We start from the raw sequence: 18,804 nt of genomic DNA on the forward strand, positions 1-18,804 counted from the left end.
AGGACTTGGTTATTTATCTAGAAAGAATAAAAATAAAAATAAAAATAAAAGTGAAAGAAAGCGATATAAAAATCGGTAGAGAAGTTTTACAACAAAAAATAACAAAAAACATTAAGATAAAAATAAAAAATAAAAAAAGTAGTAGATGTTTTGGACGAAGTGATTTTACTAGAAAAATAAAATAAATAAAAAATAATTACAACAAAAATAATAAAAAATTAAGACAAAAAAATAAAATAAATAAGAGTGAGGGATTGTTACTATAAACCAAAAAAATAATTACAACAAAGACAAAAATAAAAAAAATAACAAAGAGTGTAGAATTTTATTACAAAGAAAAAATAAAGTAAAAAACAACAATAAAATGGAAAAATTTAAAAGAAAGTGAAAAAAATGTTGAAGAAATTTCACTAAAAAGAGCAAAATTTTAAAAACAAATACAATACAAAATATAAGAAACTAAGACAAAAAAGATTAAGTGGAAAAGAGTGAGAGATTGTTATTAGAAAGAACAAAAAAGAAAATAAACTAAAAAAGAGAGATATTATATTAGAAAGAAAAAGTAAATTGAAAAAATAACAATAAAATTGAAAAACACAAAAAGTAAAAAAATAACAATAAAATTGAAAATGACAAACAAAAAAAAAATAAAGAAAAAGAAAGAAAAAAGGAAAGGGTCTTGTCCTCGTTTGTTTGCACTTAATGGAGTTTAGAATCTTAGTCATTCCGATCTCAGACATTAACTGTATTTGTTTTTAAAGTCTGAATCTTAATCATTGAGATTTTAATCATTAAGCATGTTTGTTTTTTTACTTCACAACCACTTATTGGGTCTGATAGGTCTGTATGATTAAGATCTATAATAAAGACTTAATTTCATTAAGATACTATTATCCGCATTCATTACTAATTGCCGCCACCGCCTACCATTATAAACTACCACCACCAACACCACAGCCACCATTATCCTCAATCATAGTCATCGCCACTACCACCACACACCACCCCCTACCACCATCATCCTCAACCATAACCACATACTCACCCACCTCAACTACCATCACCCCCACCACCATCATCCTCAACCATAACCAGATACTCACCCACCTCAACTACCACCACCAACCACCCCATCACCATCAATAAACACAACCGGCACCGCCCACCATTATAAACTACCACTACCCACCATCACCTTCCTCAATCACAACTACAACCACCACCCACCATTATTTACCAACATCACCCACCACCACCATCCTCAACCATAATCGCTATTGCTACCAATCACCACTAGTTACCACCAAGAACCACCATCATCAACTAAAATCACCATCAACCACTGCCTCTATTCGGCACTCACAAGACTTCCGTTAGCCATCACCACCACCAACTACTATATTATTGATAGAATATGAGATTAATTAGTATTGTATTTGAATTTATTGATAGAATATTAGATTAATTAGTATTGTAGTTGAATTTATGTTTATTAAATTTTAAATAAAGATAATTTTTATATATTCAGATGTTTAAAAAATAAGCAGTCTTAATCATTTAGTATTCAGATCTTAAAACACATTTTAATATTTGGATGTGTATTCAGATTCAGATGTCTTAATCTTAATACACATCTTGATATTGAGATATGTATTAAGATTGAGACTTCTTGATTAAAAAAGACAAATGAGGCATCTTAGGCGGAGCTTAAGCAATCTAGATAATAAAATCTTGTAATGAAACATATTTTATTATTATTCTTTTTTTAACAAAAGAAGCATTTTGATCATAAAGTAAAAGAGTGGCTTTTTCTTTTCAATAAAATCCCTGATTTTCAAAATGTTTGGAACCAATGGATGCTCACTCATCCCACCTGACGGCGCCGGGCCGGTCGCGGAGTTCACAATCTCCATCACCCTCGCATTCGGCGTCTGCCTCAGCAACCTCGTCGATCCACAAACGCAAGATGGCATCTGACGACCACGCGCCGCCTTTCCCGTCCTCCTTCTCCGACACGCGCGACGGCGCTCTCACCTCCAACGATGACCTAGAGAGTATCAGCGCCCGCGGAGGCGGTGCTGATTCCGATTCCGAAGACGACTCCGAAGAGGTGGGTGATGATGACGAGGAAGATTACGATGGCTCTTCCATGCGCAATTTCACTGCGTCGCGGTTGGAGAATAGTGCACCCTCTGGGTCAGGGAGGAATACTAAGCTTAAGAGTGATAATTCGGTGAAAATTGAGTCGTCGGAGGTAGTGAAAGAGGGTTGTGTAATGCCACCTACAGCTGCTGCTGGTTCTGTTTCAGGGGCGGTGGTTAAGGATGAGAGTATGAAGAACATTTTTACTGACAATTTACAGACCAGTGGTGCCTACACTGCAAGGGAAGAGAGCTTAAAGAGAGAGGTAGCTATTTTTCAGTTATGAGGGAAAATATATCCAGTAACAGTGTGTTTATTATGATGAAAATATATCCTGAAAATATTATTACAACAACTAATCCTCAGTCCCTGACAAGTTGGGAGTCGCTATATGAATCCTTGCTGACCTCATTGCTTCATTTAGCCGTGATACTTAAGTAAAATATTTTCTAGAAAATAATCTTCGACAGGGAAATTTTTCCATGGAAAATTGAAGTATAAGAGTATGTTTCCTGCTTCTATGTCCTGTTTTTTGATTGTGAAGTGATGCCTGCCTTTTTCTGTAGGACACATTGAGCAGATGGTATACAATTGATGCATTCAGTTTGAGATAATGCGAATGGTTGAAGTCCGTTTGTAATGAATAACAAATAAAAAAATTTAAACTTGGGCATTGAACTTTTTGGTAAATTGATTTGCGTGCGTCCCCCTTTATTGTTCTTTGAGTTCAGTGGAGAGGGGTAGGTTCAGTACTCAGATGCTGCTGCCCTAACCTCGGGCTGAACTGGAACAACCGGCTGCACTGGTATAACCTCTGGGACCTGGTCAAAATGGACCAGCTGCTTTGGGGTACGGGCCGGGGGAGTCTGAGCTCTTCCCCGGCCTGAGATGTGGCTGGTGCAAGTGGAATCAACCCCGCCTGAGCTAGAGTACCAAACATGCTCAAGATACTGCAATCAATCATGAATTTTTGTTCCTCTCTCGCTCTAACTTTATGTTTAAGGTGGCTACTACTGCCAGTGGTTGTTTCTAAAATTTTGCACTTGTACTTTTGCTCAACTTTACTATTTGCTATCTTATGATTTCTGAATTTTTCGTTCCATTACATGTATCTCTTCCTTCTTGGCTATGTGGTCCTGCTAGGAAATTGATGTTGCAAGTCGAGATAGATACTAGCTCTTCTTAAATTTTCTGGTTGGACTACCTTAAGATGTGGAAGTATCCAGTATTCTTGGCTTGTTATAGAACTGGAGAAAATTGTTGAGAAGGAAAAAGAGAAAAGAAATGGAAACTGGAAATTGATGGAAGACGGAAAAAAGAACAGTTTTCGCACAAGGTATACATAAGTAAATTCAAACACTCTTTTAGCAACGAGAAAACAAAAGATCAAGTGAGTCATACCAAACTGGACAATGCAATATGTCCAATTCCCGAGACAAGAAAAACTGAATAAAACGAGATAGCTAATTAGTCACTACAAACTACAGGAGGTGATATTTGACTATCAGTGAGAGAGTGATGTTGAGAAAGAGAGGTGTGATTTAAAAGACATGTTAATTTCTAGAATGGAATAAAGTGATTAGATCTGTCACTAAAGCAAATTGTGCTATCCTGGTGGTAAGAGTTGGACGGGGAGAGATATTCTTACCCTGTTGTCTTTTCTTTTAGGAACTTCATGTTGTTTGAGGAAGTTGAGGTTATTAGGATTGAGGTTCCAAATCTTTGCAACTGAATATCTGAGTCCTATCATGTAAAAGGGTGTTATGGATGTAGTTTTTGTTTCTACAACTTCTAATTTTGGGTATGGGTTCTCAGCAAATTCTCAACTTTATTTGTTGACTTTTTTCCTTTTATTTAATATCGACTAAACTTTAAAATTTGCAGGAGGAGTCTGGAAGACTCAAGTTTGCATGTGTTTCAAACGATGGTATTGATGAGCACATGATTTGGTATTAATATTAATCTTATGCTGTTAGATATAATCTTATGCAGGCGAACTATCTAGGCTACCAATAATTGCTAAATGTTCTTCCAGGTTAATAGGATTGAAGAATATATTTGCGAGGCAACTCCCAAACATGCCTAAGGAATATATTGTTCGTCTTGTGATGGACAGGTGCGAATTTTGAAATGTTCTTTTAGTATTTAGATTTTTGATTTTTCTTGACGTGGCCAAGATTGTTTTATATACAAAGATATATGTGAATACTCATTGTAAAGTTTATTTTCATCATAATGAATTTATTTATATCAGCCTACTGCTATTGTTGGGGGGGGGGGGGGAGAGCGGGAGGAGTGAGGGAGTTAAAGGAAAGGGAAAAAAAGAGGGAGGAGTTGAAGAGAGAGTTAGAGATGTGAGCAATATCCAAAGACTAGTTGGAGAAAAAAATTGATGGCATTGTTGTTGGAGGGGACTCAAATACTAAATTCTTTTAGCTAGCTGTAGTGAATAAGAGCAGGAGCTTCATAGAGTCTATGGAAGTGAATCTGGCAGTTCCTTAAGGTCGTGGAGGAGGTGAAAGGAGCGGTCGGTATTTACGAACATTTTTGTATAGTGAGGAGGTGAGTTGGAGACCTGAGCTATGAGAGGTAGTGTTCAGTCAAAGAGGAGAAGAAAGGGGGAGTAGTTGATGCGGGCTATTAGGGAAGAGGAGGGATGTAGTAGAGAGTTGGACAAAGAGGGAGTGGTTCATGTTCTTCATTGTTCCAAGTTGAAAGTGTATAAGTTAGTTATAGTTCACTTTTTTTGCTGTACCTATAGTTCACTTTTATTTTGAAGAAGAAGTTTCTTGGCAGTTGCAACAATATATTAAATGAGGATTTATTCTCTGACAAAGTATTTCAGTATTAGTTAAGTTTCTATAGAGAAGATTAACCATTCTGCAATGGCGATAATTTAATATCCGATTTTGCTACCATCTATAACCTTTAACATGTAGTTATGAATAAGTTCAAATTAGATTGTACTGACCGACCACCTAAGCTCAAGGAGATATCATGCTTCCACTTTTACTGTTTGAGAAGTAATCCAACAATGGTTTGATGCACTATTCATGGTTTTTGATATTATTTACCTTTTTTCAAGTCAATCACATTGGGGTAGAGTTTGGAACCTATTTGCCATTAAATGGGTAGTGCTGGATACTGGGCAATGATCTTTTTTTAATTTAAAGTTGGCCAATTGGAAGGAAGAGAAGGGGATTTGGAGTCTATCCTTTGACAATTATATGAACAATGTGGAGAAAAAGGAATTCGGGAGTTTCGACAAAATAAGCTTCTCAAATTAAGAATTCAAGGATGTTCTGCCAGAATTGGCAGTAAGTTAGGCATATGGAGAACTCCTCTATTTATATCAGAGTGCCACTTTTTTCCCTTCTCTTTTTGTAAAATTTTAGAGTACCAATGGGATCGTGGTCAATGTAGATGATTGATGCTCTTTGTAGAGAATAATATTTTTATATAGGCTCTGTTCTGTTTGTATACCATTTCTACAACAGGGTTATGACCTTCATTCATAAGGTTTTTGATTTATCACAAAAAGAAAAAAGAAAAAGAAAATGCTCATGATGACCTTATATAGCTTTTCTTGGTACCTAATAGCTTGTGAGTTTGAAGTGTTTGAAAAGTACTTTTAGTCTCTTTTTCATTTCTACTTGTTGCAGGAGCCATAAGTCTGTAATGGTCATCCGACGTAATCTGGTGGTTGGTGGTATAACATATCGTCCATATGCCAGGTAATTGTCTTGTTCTTTTTATTATTCTACTCCTGGAGCAAGAGGTTGGAGTCATTGTGTGATTCTTTGTATCAAATAGATTTTGCTTTTGCAGCGTCTAATAATAGTTTTCCACTCAACTGCGTAAAGTGACCAATAGTAATTAAATGCTGAACTTCTTTTCATTCGAGCATCTTGATTTTCATACACAAGTTTCCATCTAGTTGATTTCCAAACTTTATTTCTTTGAGCAGTTATTTGATCCAAACTAGTTCATGAGTTGCCGCAATTCTGCTTCTATACTAGACCAAGCAACCATATCAGTTTCTTACTTTCCCAAGATACAAAGTTACCTCCAAGGAGGGTGCAATGTCCAAAAGTAGATATTCTATCAAAAGGTGATCCTATCCAATCTGCATTTGTGTATCCAACAATCTACTCATGACCTTGATCCTCGAATCCTTTTCATAGAGCTCATTATATGTATCGAAGAATAGGAACAACATCCAATTTTCTGTCTGTCAGAAGGTGATCCTGCCCAATTTGCATCTATATATCCAACAATCTGCTCATGGCCTTGATCTTCAAATTCTTTTTTTGGAGCTGATTTTTATGTATCAAAGAATATGGACAACAACCTCCAAATGACTGTCACAAGGGGATCCATAAACTAACTTATAACACTCACCGAAAGGTAGTGTTAGGTCAAGGCACTGTGAGGTAATTCAACTTACCAACTAGCTGCTTATACTTACGAAGATCATTAAAGGGCTCCTCCTAACCTGGCAATAACTTAGTCGGATCCATAAGAGTATCAATGGTTCATGTCTCTTCAAGAATGTCTATACCGTACTTACGCTATGAGATGACATTTCTCTATTTGGACAAGTGATCTCAATGCAGAGGAGAGGAAATACTTCAATCTGGTGAAGTTGGAGGAGCGAGTGAAAGAGAAGACAAAAGAGTACTCGAAAGTGGTGATGCTGACGAAGAAGGGATACTAATAGGATTTCCAGAGTTGATATTGGTAAGACTGATGTGGGAGCAGAAGAAGTGCAAATAGAATCTCTGAAGATGGTTTGGATAAAGCTTGAGAGATGTCAGAATAGTCGGAGAAAGAAGATGTGATATAAGGTTGACCTTCAAAGGTCACATCCTTTGACCTTCAAAGGTCACATCAATTGACCTAAGGTAACCACACAGGTTTGGTGAGTACTAAAGGTATCCCTTCTAACCGTAAGAGTAACCAAGGAACATATATTTGAGAGCATGGGGGCTAATTTATCTTTCCTAGGAATAAGATTTATGAACAAAACACGTGCTCTTAATGAAAAGAGGGGGAAGAGAAGATATAGTTGAACATGAGTATAAAACAAAGTGTGCAACCTGATCCTTGATAATAGAGAAAGGCATACGATTAATCAAATAATATGATATGAGGATCACATCTCTCCACAATATTAATGGAACATGTGATTGAATGAGTTGGGTGTGACCAATTTCAATGATATGCCTATTGTTCCTCTCTGCTACCCTATTTGTTGAGAAGGTATAACTTATATAAGGACAAGATGTTTGCTGAATAATCCCACTAGAGTTTACACACAGTTGAAATTGGGAAAATAAATATTCTGGTGCATTGTCAATACGATACTGCAAATGGAATCCACAAACTAAGTTTGTATTTTAGCACAAGAGGTTTGGAAAATGGAAAATAATTTTGAATGATTTTTCATTAAGAAAATCCAAGTACACCTTGAATAATCATCAATGAAACTAACAAAGTAATAGAACTCCAAAGTAGAGGTAACTTGACTAGAACCCATACATCTGAGTGGACCAAAGGGAAATGAGACTTTGCACGGTTATCAGGATGACAAGGAAAGAAAGAACAAGTATTTTTGCCAAGTTGACATCGCTCACATTTTAAGGTAGACAAGTGAGACAAATCAGGAATTATTTTCTGAACTTTAGACAAATTGGGATTTCCTAGATGTTTAACTGTGCGACCATCTCATCTAAAATTTTAAATTGTTAGAGAGAACACCTTTTTATTTATCTAATTATGTTTTCAACATGCCTCTTCACATACGGCTTAATTTATTTTCATGGGCCAGCGACGTGAAAACTCTTTTTGATCATAGAGTAACAGTGAGACTCGAATTGAAGACCTATGCCTTCTCGAACTCAAGGCCTATGCCTGCTCTGATACTATGATAAGTTATGGACCTTGGGCCATTTCTCACCTCTTGAGCTAACTTTTGAGGTTGAGTTAGGCCTAAGGTCCATTTCTTGACATGGTATCAGAGCAAGACCTATCTCACTTCTTGGTTTACCTGATGTTAGGTCCTTATGTTATATAATACACGTTTCAAATGTCCAGTCCTGAATGTGTGGGATGGTGGTGGTGGTGGTGGTAATGTTAGAATAGTCCCACATGGTTGTAGATGGGGTAATTGGTTTCCTTATATGGTGTTGGGCAAATCTTCTCATGAGCTAGCTGTTAAGGTTGAGATAGGCCCAACGTCTATTTCTTGATAGATCTTTCCTATATTGCAATCCTGTAGAAGAATTGAGCATTAAGAAAGGTTGCTGAACTATTAAATGATTGAGACAAGTGATTAGTGAGTGTGAGATTAAAATGATAACCAGGAAAGTAAAGAACTGATTCTTATATTATTGAGGGAAATAGGATAATTTGGCCTATTCTAGTTGCTATGGTTTGTGAACCATTGGCTAATATGGGAATATGAAGAGATTGAGAATAAGATATAGAAGAGAAAAGCGATTTGCTACCTATAATATGATCTGAGGCTCGTGAGTCCATGACCCAAGGTTTAGGGTTAGAAGAATGAGAAATGTTAGCAACATGATTGCTAGTTTGAACATCAATTATGATTAATGAATATGCTTGTTTACTTGCCTTTTTGTGTGTAAGAAACTACTTATAACCTAACAAGGAAATTATCTAACATCTTGCATCACCCGATTCTATTTTTGAAATATATTATTGATGTCCGAGAACTTGCCGGAACCTAAAATTTGAAATTTGAATGTAACCACAGGCTTTAGATAAACCCTAGAGTGAAAGAGAAAGGCAAATTTGTCTGAAGAAAAGATAGATCTGCCAATAAAGAAATTATTACTTACGAAAAAGTACTTCTGGTGATCGGACACTGAAGAAAAGGTGATGGGTTGCCTCAGAAGGCCTATGTGACCCCACAATGTAGAAATTGGCAGAAAAGATGTCGGAAAAGAGAGATACTATGTTTGCTCGGATACTTCGGAAATGTCATCGTATGTGTGTCGGATCCTCGAAAAGTTATTATTTTTGGAGGACCAGACTTGGGTGCAGTAATATTTTTTGAAGAATTCAGACAAACATAGGATAGATGGCCAGAAAAGTAGATTGCACTGGCCGAACCGTAGATTAGTGCCTTGGTTATAGCAGTAAACTGACTAAAAGACTTGAAATGAGTAGGCAACTCCAGCAGAAGAAAGGATCTTGTCGGGAAGTTCCGAGGAGACATTACACAGGCCGGCATGTAGATAGATCTCGCTGAAAAAGTCAGAGAATATCCCTACGCGTCTCAACTCTAATGAGGTTGTTGCTTTCCAAGTTCTTCTTGCCGGCGGATTTCGAGTATGTATGTGGTGTTGGTTTATGTGCGGCACCTTCGAAATGTAGAGCAGCCTTTGATGGTCGTCGTGGCGATGGTTTCTCTTTTTACGGAGGTCACTGGTAAGTGTGCAGTGCCAGTGACTGAATCTCTTCTTAGTTCTTCCTATTAAAAGTACAATGATTGATATCTCGAAAGTCGAAATTGCTCTAAAAATTATAATTTGGAAGAAGGAAATGAAGAATGTATTTCATAATCATTATCCCAAGCTATTGAATGTTTAAATATCAAATACATTTTGTTCTAATGTAGGAAAGAACTAGATAATTTCAAATAAATAATATCTTCATAATTGATTCTAACTAATATACACAATATTCTCAACCATAAGTACTTTGTAGACGTCCGATCACTACTTTTCTCTTTTGATAAGTGATGACTTAGCAATACTTACTAGACATTTGCATAAAGTTGGTTTAAGTCCATTATATCTTATTTGATTCAATGCTTCATATGTATTTTTAATTAGTTAATCGCGTAGACATCTTAATCCTTGTGTACCAATATGTTATCTTAATTTGATTGGGCATGGGGGTTGAGGGTGAAGTTGAACAAGATAACACGGTCTAAAATACTAAATTTAAAGGTGATTTTTGATAAGCTTAAAGCATTATAGCAATAGAAATATGTTCCATATTACTACTTAAATAGTCTAATATTCAAAAGAAAAAAATATTCAAGGGAAAAGGGATCCCATTAAAAGAAATTGGTTAAACAAAAGTGAGTAAATTTTTTTAGACGAAGGTGACAAGTAGATTTTAATCACACAATATGCTGGGTGATTTGGAGCACTCCAGGAGCCGTCGAGATTTTGGTTATTGTAGGCGTATAAAGGTTGAGAAGGTTGTGGGGGCTATGTGCAATATGAGCTGGGGAAGAGCGACCGAACCAGATGAGATCCTAGTGGAGTTTTAAAAGAGTGTGGACAGGGCAAGTTTGGAGTGGTTAACTGAGATGTTTAATGTCATTTTTAGGACATCGAATATACCCGAAGGATAGAGGTGGAGTAAACTGACGATGTACAAGAACAAGGGTGATATTCAAAACTGCAATAACTACAGGGGCATCAAGTTGCTAGAAAGTTTAGGAGAGGATGGTGGAGATGAGGGTGAGGAGGAGTGTGTCTATTTTCGAGAAACAATTTAGTTTCATGCCAGGGCGATTGACCACAGAAGCCATCCATCTTGTAAGGAGATTAGTTGAGCAGTATAGGGAGAGGAAGAGCGACTTGCATATGGTGTTCATTGACCTAGAAAAAGCATACGACGAAGTCCCAAGAGAGGTCCTATGGAGATGTTTGGAGGCTAGAGATGTACGTTCTGCATACACCTAGGGTGATTAAAAACTTGTATGATGGAGTTAAGACCTGGGTAAGGATAGTTGGAGGAGACTTCAGACACTTCCTAGCCGTGATGAAGTTGCACCCGGGATCAACTCTTAGCCCGTTTTTATTTGCCTTGGTGTTGGATAAATTGCCATGGAGTGTGTTATTTGCAGATAACATAGTGATGATCGATGAGATAAGAGGCGGAGTTAATGCTAGGCTGGAGGTTTGGAGACAAACGCTAGAGACTAAAGGATTTAGGTTGACCAGAACAAAATACTTGGAGTGCAAGTTCAGTAACATAACCCATGAGGCGGATGTGTAAGTGAGACTTGATACACAAGTCATCCCCAATAGAGGAAATTTCAAGTATCTTGGGTCTATAATCCAAGGTACTGGGGAGATTGATGATGATGTCAGACATCTTATTGGAGTCCGGTAGATGAAATAGAGGCTCGCATCTGGTGTCTTGTGCAATAATAATGTGCCACCAAGAGTTAAAGGTAAGTTACACAAAGTGATGGTTAGACTGACTATGTTGCATGAGACAGAGTATTGGCCAGTCAAGAACTCTCATGTCCAGAAGATGAAAGCAGCGAAAATGAGGATGCTGAGATGGATGTGTGGGCATACTAGGAAAGATAAGATTAGGAATGATGATATTAAGGATAAGGTGGAATGACTTCCGTAGTGGACAAAACGCAGGAAGTGAGGCTCAGATAGTTTGAACACATGAAGAGGAGATGCACGGATGCCCTTGTGAGGAGATGTATCGGAAAACACGTGGGCGCAAAACATTTGCGACGATATCGGTCGGAAGTTTTCGACGTATTTGGTGATTAGGCAGGATGTAGCACATCTTCAGCTTATCGAGGATATGACCCTTGATAGGAGGGTGTGGAGGTCGAGAATTAGGACCCGCTTGGACATAAATATTTTTTCCTTTTTTCTAATTTTTTTTTCAAAACAATGTTTGGTTATGAAAATTTTACAATTTTTCAAATCCAACTTAGGATGGATTTTCAAATTTGAAAAAGTGCTTTCAACAAGTTGAAAATCTACAACTTGGGAACTTTTAGATTTTAAAAATTTACCCCAATTTTTTGGTATTTATAAAAGAACCCCATCTACCCACTAGAATTAAATACCTAGCTAACCATCAAACACCCACTTTCCCTTGTTATTGCCTACAGTTGAGAGAAACTATAACTAAGTTAAAACGGTAAGAAGATAATGGGATGAAGAAACCTTCGCCAACAAAATTCTACATTGTGATTATCAAGTTTTCTTCATCTCTAGTAAAATCAATTTCATCGACTTTCACTATCTTTTCTACTAAAAAGGTATGAGTGCAGTTAAGCATTAAGCGGGTTTAATTGTTTGTTTCAGGTAGGACAGTCAAGTTGGGGTGATTTTGATAGTTTTTACAAATTGTGGGGTATAAATCATGTTTCATGGTTTTGAGAAAAAATACATCCAAATACACATCAAAAGTTATAACCAAACATAACTTCATCTTCAAATCAAACTTTAGTGAAATTCCAAATTCCAAAAAAAAAAAACTTGAAATTTATGTCGAAACGCCTACTTAGAGTAGAATATTAGTAGGTAGTCAAGCGTATTTCCTTTCCTTATCGGTAAAAGAACCCCATCTATCCACTAGAATTAAATACCTAGCTAACCATCAAACACCCACTTTCCCTAGCTAACCATCAAACACCCCCTTTCCCTTGTTATTGCCTACAGTTGAGAGAAACTATAACTAAGTTAAAACGGTAAGAAGATAATGAGATGAAGAAACCTTCGCCAACAAAATTCTACATTGTGATTATCAAGTTTTCTTTATCTTTAGTAAAATCAGTTTCATCGACTTTCACTATCTTTTCTACTAAAAAGGTATGAGTGCAGTTAAGCATTAAGCGGGTTTAATTGTTTGTTTCAGGTAGGACAGCCAAGTTGGGGTGATTTTGATAGTTTTTACAAATTGTGGGGTATAAATCATGTTTCATGGTTTTGAGAAAAAATACATCCAAATACACATCAAAAGTTATAACCAAGCATAACTTCATCTTCCAATCAAACTTTAGTGAAATTCCAAATTCCAAAAAAAAAAAACTTGAAATTTATGTCGAAACGCCTACTTAGAGTAGAATATTAGTAGGCAGTCAAGCGTATTTCCTTTCCTTATCGGTAGCACTAGTCTTATTCTCAAATTTCCTTATTCTCAGATTTCTATTACTACCTGATGACTGATGTTGCTTATGCTTTGGTTTTCTTATTATCTTGCTGTTGTTACCGCTTCTTTTTCTATGTCTTCTTCGCTATTGTATTTCTTTTTAAACTGCCATGATTTTGTTTTCCTTGAGTCGAGGGTCTATCGGGAAAAAGCCTCTCTACTTACTCAAGGTAGGAGTAAGGTCTGCGTATACACTACCCTCCCCAGACCCCTCTTGTGGGAAAACACTGGGTATGTTGTTGGTATTGTTTAATATGTTGATTTACACCTTTTCCCAGAAAAAAGAAGTGGAGGAAGTGTGTAATATGTTCAGTTGTCATATCTTGTTTATCTATAAATTGTTGACGCAATTCTTTTTATTGATGCTGTAGCCAGAAGTTTGGGGAGATAGCTTTTTGTGCAATAACAGCAGATGAACAAGTTAAGGGTTATGGCACCAGACTGATGAATCACTTAAAGCAGCATGCTCGTGATGTGGATGGGCTGACTCATTTTCTAACATATGCTGACAACAATGCTGTTGGTTACTTTGTCAAACAGGTGCTAGATTGGCTCTTATTTTTAGGTGGTATTATTATTTGCAACAGACTTGACCAGTCAATTCAGCAAATTCATGTTTACATGAATGTACTCTGTTTATGGGTCTTATAAATTATTCAGGAGCCTGTTAAAAATAGTGGCATTACCTAACTCAGAGTTTCCCTTTCACCATTTATGTTATATTTCCGTTATTCAAGAGGTGACAATCATCACTATTGCCTGCAATATTTTACTCATTATTCAGAAATCAAAATTTAGGATAAAAGAACCAGATGAAGATTTGAACGGGCTCATAAAAATGATCTTCAAGTTGTTGCATTACGCTTAAGAAAATTGTGATAAAAGTTTTGTGTAGTTGACTTTCGGAAAGGAGCTGTTTGATAGATATATAATGGAACAACTTGTAGATCATTTTTTATGAGCCCGACTTATTGGCCACGTGTTAGAAAAAATTGGTCAACCAGTATAAATGTTGTACAGAAGGTGTTAATGCGGTTAGCAACAATATGGTAAAAAATGCTTCAAGGTTTTGTTTTTCAGAGCATCTCCGCAGAGCCAAAATTAAATATACTTATACCTGAGGCATACCACCTTTTCTGCAAGCATAGTCCTATTTGCCCTTGGATTCTTTTGTTGGTAATAAATTTAGTTAATTGAATCTCGTATTATGCTTCTTTTCTGATAAGTTCGAAGTCCTTTCATACATATGAGGAAATCTGCAGTTTAGCTCTTGAAGGATCTTTTAATCAGTTACCTAATCTTGGACAACATCTGGTGCATTACTTGTTAGCTTCTTTCTTGATTGTTTGGAAGCTCTATCATTCTTTAGTTGTCTTTCGAAAGATTTAACTTCTTATAATGGCTTGCAGGGATTCACGAAAGAGATTTATTTAGAGAAAGAGCGTTGGCAAGGGTAAGTTAACAGAAAGCTTTCATGGAACAAATACCTTTCCTGAAGATATTTTCGTGGCTTAATTCAATATGCTTCTATAGGGTACTCTGCGACTTTTCTTCCACCCCAACTCCTCAACCCGCCTCAAACAATTTTTTAAATAAAAAATAAAGAAAATAAATAAATAAAAAAAATAAAAAAGAGAAAAGCTTAAAGTTCTGTTTGATGTTTTGAATTACTGTGGTTTTCTGCTATATATGCTAATTTCTTGTCCAGGTATATTAAAGATTATGACGGTGGAATTCTTATGGAATGCAAAATAGATCCAAAGCTTCCATATACTGATTTATCTACCATGATACGTCGTCAAAGGCAGGTAGACTGATATCTTTGCTTCATGATGTTTGCTGACACTGGCTAGGCTTCCTTTTGTGATATTTTTTTGATGAAAATTGTTGAAGGGTGTCATCTGAATTTCAGTTGTCTATGTTGTTTCACCTTTTTACTTAAATTCTTTTTTGCTTTTGAGCCTCACCTACATCTCCGCTTTTGCTGATGAAATGTTGGAGGAGAGGGGAGGGGTTGCTTAGAGGCCTTCAGATAAATAAGTATACCATTTCATTATCTGTTTGAGAGAAATAATTTTCTCTCAAACTTTGGGTCATTTAGCTAGTGGTTAGGACATACTTATATTGCTAATCACAGCACAGTTGGTTTCTAGATGGATGATATTAGAGAAGTAAAAAGGTGATAAGCTGATATGCACAGTTTCACAATTGATAACATTTACTTTTGGCAGTTTGTCAAATTTTGTCCCCCAACATGTTGTACGACTGGTAGCAAAACGGTGTTAACAATAACAACAACATAACCAGTATAATCCCACAAGTGGAGTCTGAGAGGATAATGTGTACGCAGACCTTACCCCTACTTTGTGCAAGTAGAGAGGCTGTTTCCTATAGACCCTCGTCTCAGGCAATCATAGTCACACAAGTTTTGAAAAAAGAATACAGTAATAAAGAAGAAAAGGAAGCAGTAACAACAAGATAATAGTAAAACCAAAGCAGAAGCAACATCAGGTAGTAATAGAAATCTAGGAAAGAAAACACGAGAATAGTAATAAAAACTACTGGTATAGGAAGGATTTACGCTCGGCCACCTACTACCCTTCTACGCTAATTCTCGACCTCCATACGCTCTTGTCAAGGGCCATGTACTCGGTAAGCTGTAGATGTGCCATGTCCTGCCTAATCACATCTTCCCAATACTTCTTCGGCCTACCTCTACCTCTCTTAAGCCCTGCCATTGAAAACCTCTCACCCTCCTTGCTGGGGCATCTATGTATCTCCTCTTCACATGCCCGAACCATCTCAGCCTCGCTTCCCACATCTTGTCTATCACTAAAGCCACTCCTACCTTGTCTCGAATATCTTCATTCCGGACCATATCTCTCCTAGTATGCCCATACATTCATCTCAACATCCTTATTTCCGCTACTTTCATCTTCTGGACATGAGAGCTCTTGACTGGCCAACACTCCGCCCCATGCAACATTGTCAGTCTAACCACCACTCTGTATAACTTACCTTTAAGTCTTGGTGATACGTTCTTATCATACAAGATACTGGACATGAGCATCCATTTCATCCATCCCGTTCCAATACGATGTGTGACATCATCATCGATCTCTCCATTACTTGGATTATTGACCTAAGGTAGTTGAAAGTTCCTCTCTTGGGGATGACATGAGTATCCAGCCTCACTTTCACGTTGGCCTTTGAACTTGCAAGGTGGCAAAACAGTGTACAACTTAAAAAAAAAGCACCTGGCTATAATGTAGAATTTTGTTCGGCTCGAGTTATTGTAACCCTATGGCAGATAAATTATATTGCTTCGAGTTTATTTTCCCTTTGTTATGCAACCAATTAATTGACTAGGTACATGGAGGCTTATCTGGGCCTTTTACGTTTCAGTACTGTAGAGTAAGGCATCATTCCTGCCAAAAATGAGAGATTATTGACTTGCATTATTTTCTTTTTTATTTATTGTTAGGCAATTGATGAAAAGATAAGGGAGCTATCAAATTGTCATATTGTCTACCCAGGAATTGATTTTCAGAAGGTATACACTTTGTATCTTTTAAAAAAGATCCATCCTTTATATTGATTTATCATTACTGCATAGGTCGAATGTGGTTCATGTCTTTTGTATTTATCAATTCAATATCTTGATAAAGGGTTCTAGTTCTCAAGGGACAAGGGGCTGTCTAAAGAAAAACATGATGCAGTGACAAAGCCGGCTTAGCTAATGAATTTGTGTCCGAAGGCTTAAGTTTGAGAGAACAAAATTTGCACTTGCTTTTATATTGGTTAGTGGACCATGAAGATTTGACTAATGCCAAATCATCTTTTTGGTAATGGACTTCTCTTAGTGAAGCTCTTATCATATAGGTTCCCACTAGCCCATCTTTTCAAAAGGAGGCAAACAAGTACTCCCTTCGTTTTAATTTTTGTGACGTAGTTTGACTTAACATGGAGTTTAAGAAAAAAAGGATAGACTTTTGAAACTTGTGTTTTTAAAAGCTTAAAGGGTAAAAGCTTTTGTGGGACTTTTAATTTGTGTGGCTATAAATGCTTCTCATTAAGTGTAAAATAGATAAAAGAAAATAAAGTTAAATTGTTTTAAAGTATAGAAATATGTCATTCTTTTTGAAACGGACTAATAAGGTAAGTATGTCACATAAATTGAAAGTAAGGGAGTATACATTATGTTTGGATGTATTCATGACATCTAAAGGCTGTGCGGTAGTGCACTAAGGATGTGGCCTAACGGTTGATGCAGTATGAAGTTCAAGTTCATTATCACACACAAAGTTCTATCTGATTGATTCGCCCAAACGTCAATTCTCTAAGTAACTCTATGATTCAGATTAGTTGTCTAGTTGCCACAGTTATTACTCAATCTTCTGTTTTTACACTAAATCAAGCAACCATATTCAGTATTTTGCTCTTCCAACACACCAAATACCTCATTCTAGAACACAATATCTAAAAATTGATCATCTATCAAAAGTTGATTCTGCTCAATAAGCGCCTATGTATCTAACGATCTACTCATGACCTTAATCCTCGAAAAATAATCTATTTCTTGGAGTTGATTTTATATATCAAAGAATATGGAAAACTGAATTCCACTATCACAAGAGAGTCCATAAACTGACTTACGACACTCAGGAAAGGCAATGTCAAGTCGAGTCACTGTGAGGTTGTTCAACTTACTAACCAGTCACCTGTATCTTGCAGGATCACTAGGTGGCTCCTTTTGTCTTGGTAGAAGCTTAATATTTGTGTCCGTAGAAGTGTCAAAGGCTCTAGCTTGTCATTCATGTCTCCTAAAAAATGTTGAGAGCATACTTCCGTCGTGAAATGACAATCCCTATAGATTAAACTACCTCGCTATCCAGAAGATACTTCAATCTACTTAGATCCTTGATCTTGAGGTGCTGAAAGAGATTTTGATTCAATTTAATGATGCCATCTTGAATCGTTGCATGTGTCGACTATATCGTCAACATAAACCACCAAGTAAATGCACAAATTTGGAGCAAAATGTTGGTAGAAAATGGTCAGCTTCATGACATGTCATGCTAGATCCTGAATAACTGTGTTGGGCTTACCTATCTAGGTTCGAGGAGATTGTTTAAGACCATAGAGTGACTAACGCAATCGACAAACAAGACCACTAGACTCCTCTCAATATCAAAGCCAAGTGGTTGCTCCATATAGGCCTTATCGTCGAGATCGCCGTGGAGAAAAGCATTCTTAACGTCCATGTGAGAAGGCACGGGAGAAAATATGTTATTGATATTGGATGATAAATACAATACAAGAGGTCCCTATTTATAGCTATACACTACAAGGAGATATTACTCCTCTTCCAATGTGGGACAAGACTACACTATACATATCTGTAAACTAACACTCCCCCTCAAGCCGGTGCATACACATCATATGTACCGAGCTTGTTACACATGTAACTAATACGAGAACCACTAAGAGACTTAGTGAAAATATCTGCTAGTTGATCATTCGACTTTACAAACTTTGTAACAATATCTCCTGAAAGTATTTTCTCTTACAAAGTGACAGTCGATCTCAATGTGTTTAGTCCTCTCATGGAACACCGGATTTGACGCAATATGAAGAGCAGCTTGGTTATCACACACCAGTTCCATCTTGCTGATTTCTCCGAACTTTAACTCCTTGAGCAACTGTTTG

General features: G+C 36.8%; 1 protein-coding gene across 6 annotated transcripts in view; it reads left to right on the plus strand.

The window, feature by feature from the left end:
* The first annotated feature begins 1,761 nt into the window (after window positions 1-1,761).
* LOC107787386 (histone acetyltransferase GCN5) overlaps window positions 1,762-18,804 on the plus strand; it is a 46,749-nt gene continuing 29,706 nt past the window's right edge. For all 6 annotated transcript variants that reach the window (XR_012706509.1, XM_016608941.2, XM_016608940.2 and 3 more), the window contains exons 1-8: window positions 1,762-2,407; window positions 4,027-4,091; window positions 4,178-4,258; window positions 5,805-5,876; window positions 13,467-13,635; window positions 14,505-14,548; window positions 14,804-14,903; window positions 16,580-16,648. Coding sequence is in view for 5 of the 6 variants with exons in the window: in XM_016608941.2 (XP_016464427.1) it covers window positions 1,853-2,407; window positions 4,027-4,091; window positions 4,178-4,258; window positions 5,805-5,876; window positions 13,467-13,635; window positions 14,505-14,548; window positions 14,804-14,903; window positions 16,580-16,648 (1,155 nt within the window). In the remaining variant the exon portion in view is untranslated. The remainder of the gene's footprint in view (window positions 2,408-4,026; window positions 4,092-4,177; window positions 4,259-5,804; window positions 5,877-13,466; window positions 13,636-14,504; window positions 14,549-14,803; window positions 14,904-16,579; window positions 16,649-18,804) is intronic.

This window comes from Nicotiana tabacum, chromosome 24, assembly GCF_000715075.1.
Source record: "Nicotiana tabacum cultivar K326 chromosome 24, ASM71507v2, whole genome shotgun sequence".
Taxonomy (NCBI): Eukaryota; Viridiplantae; Streptophyta; class Magnoliopsida; order Solanales; family Solanaceae; genus Nicotiana; species Nicotiana tabacum.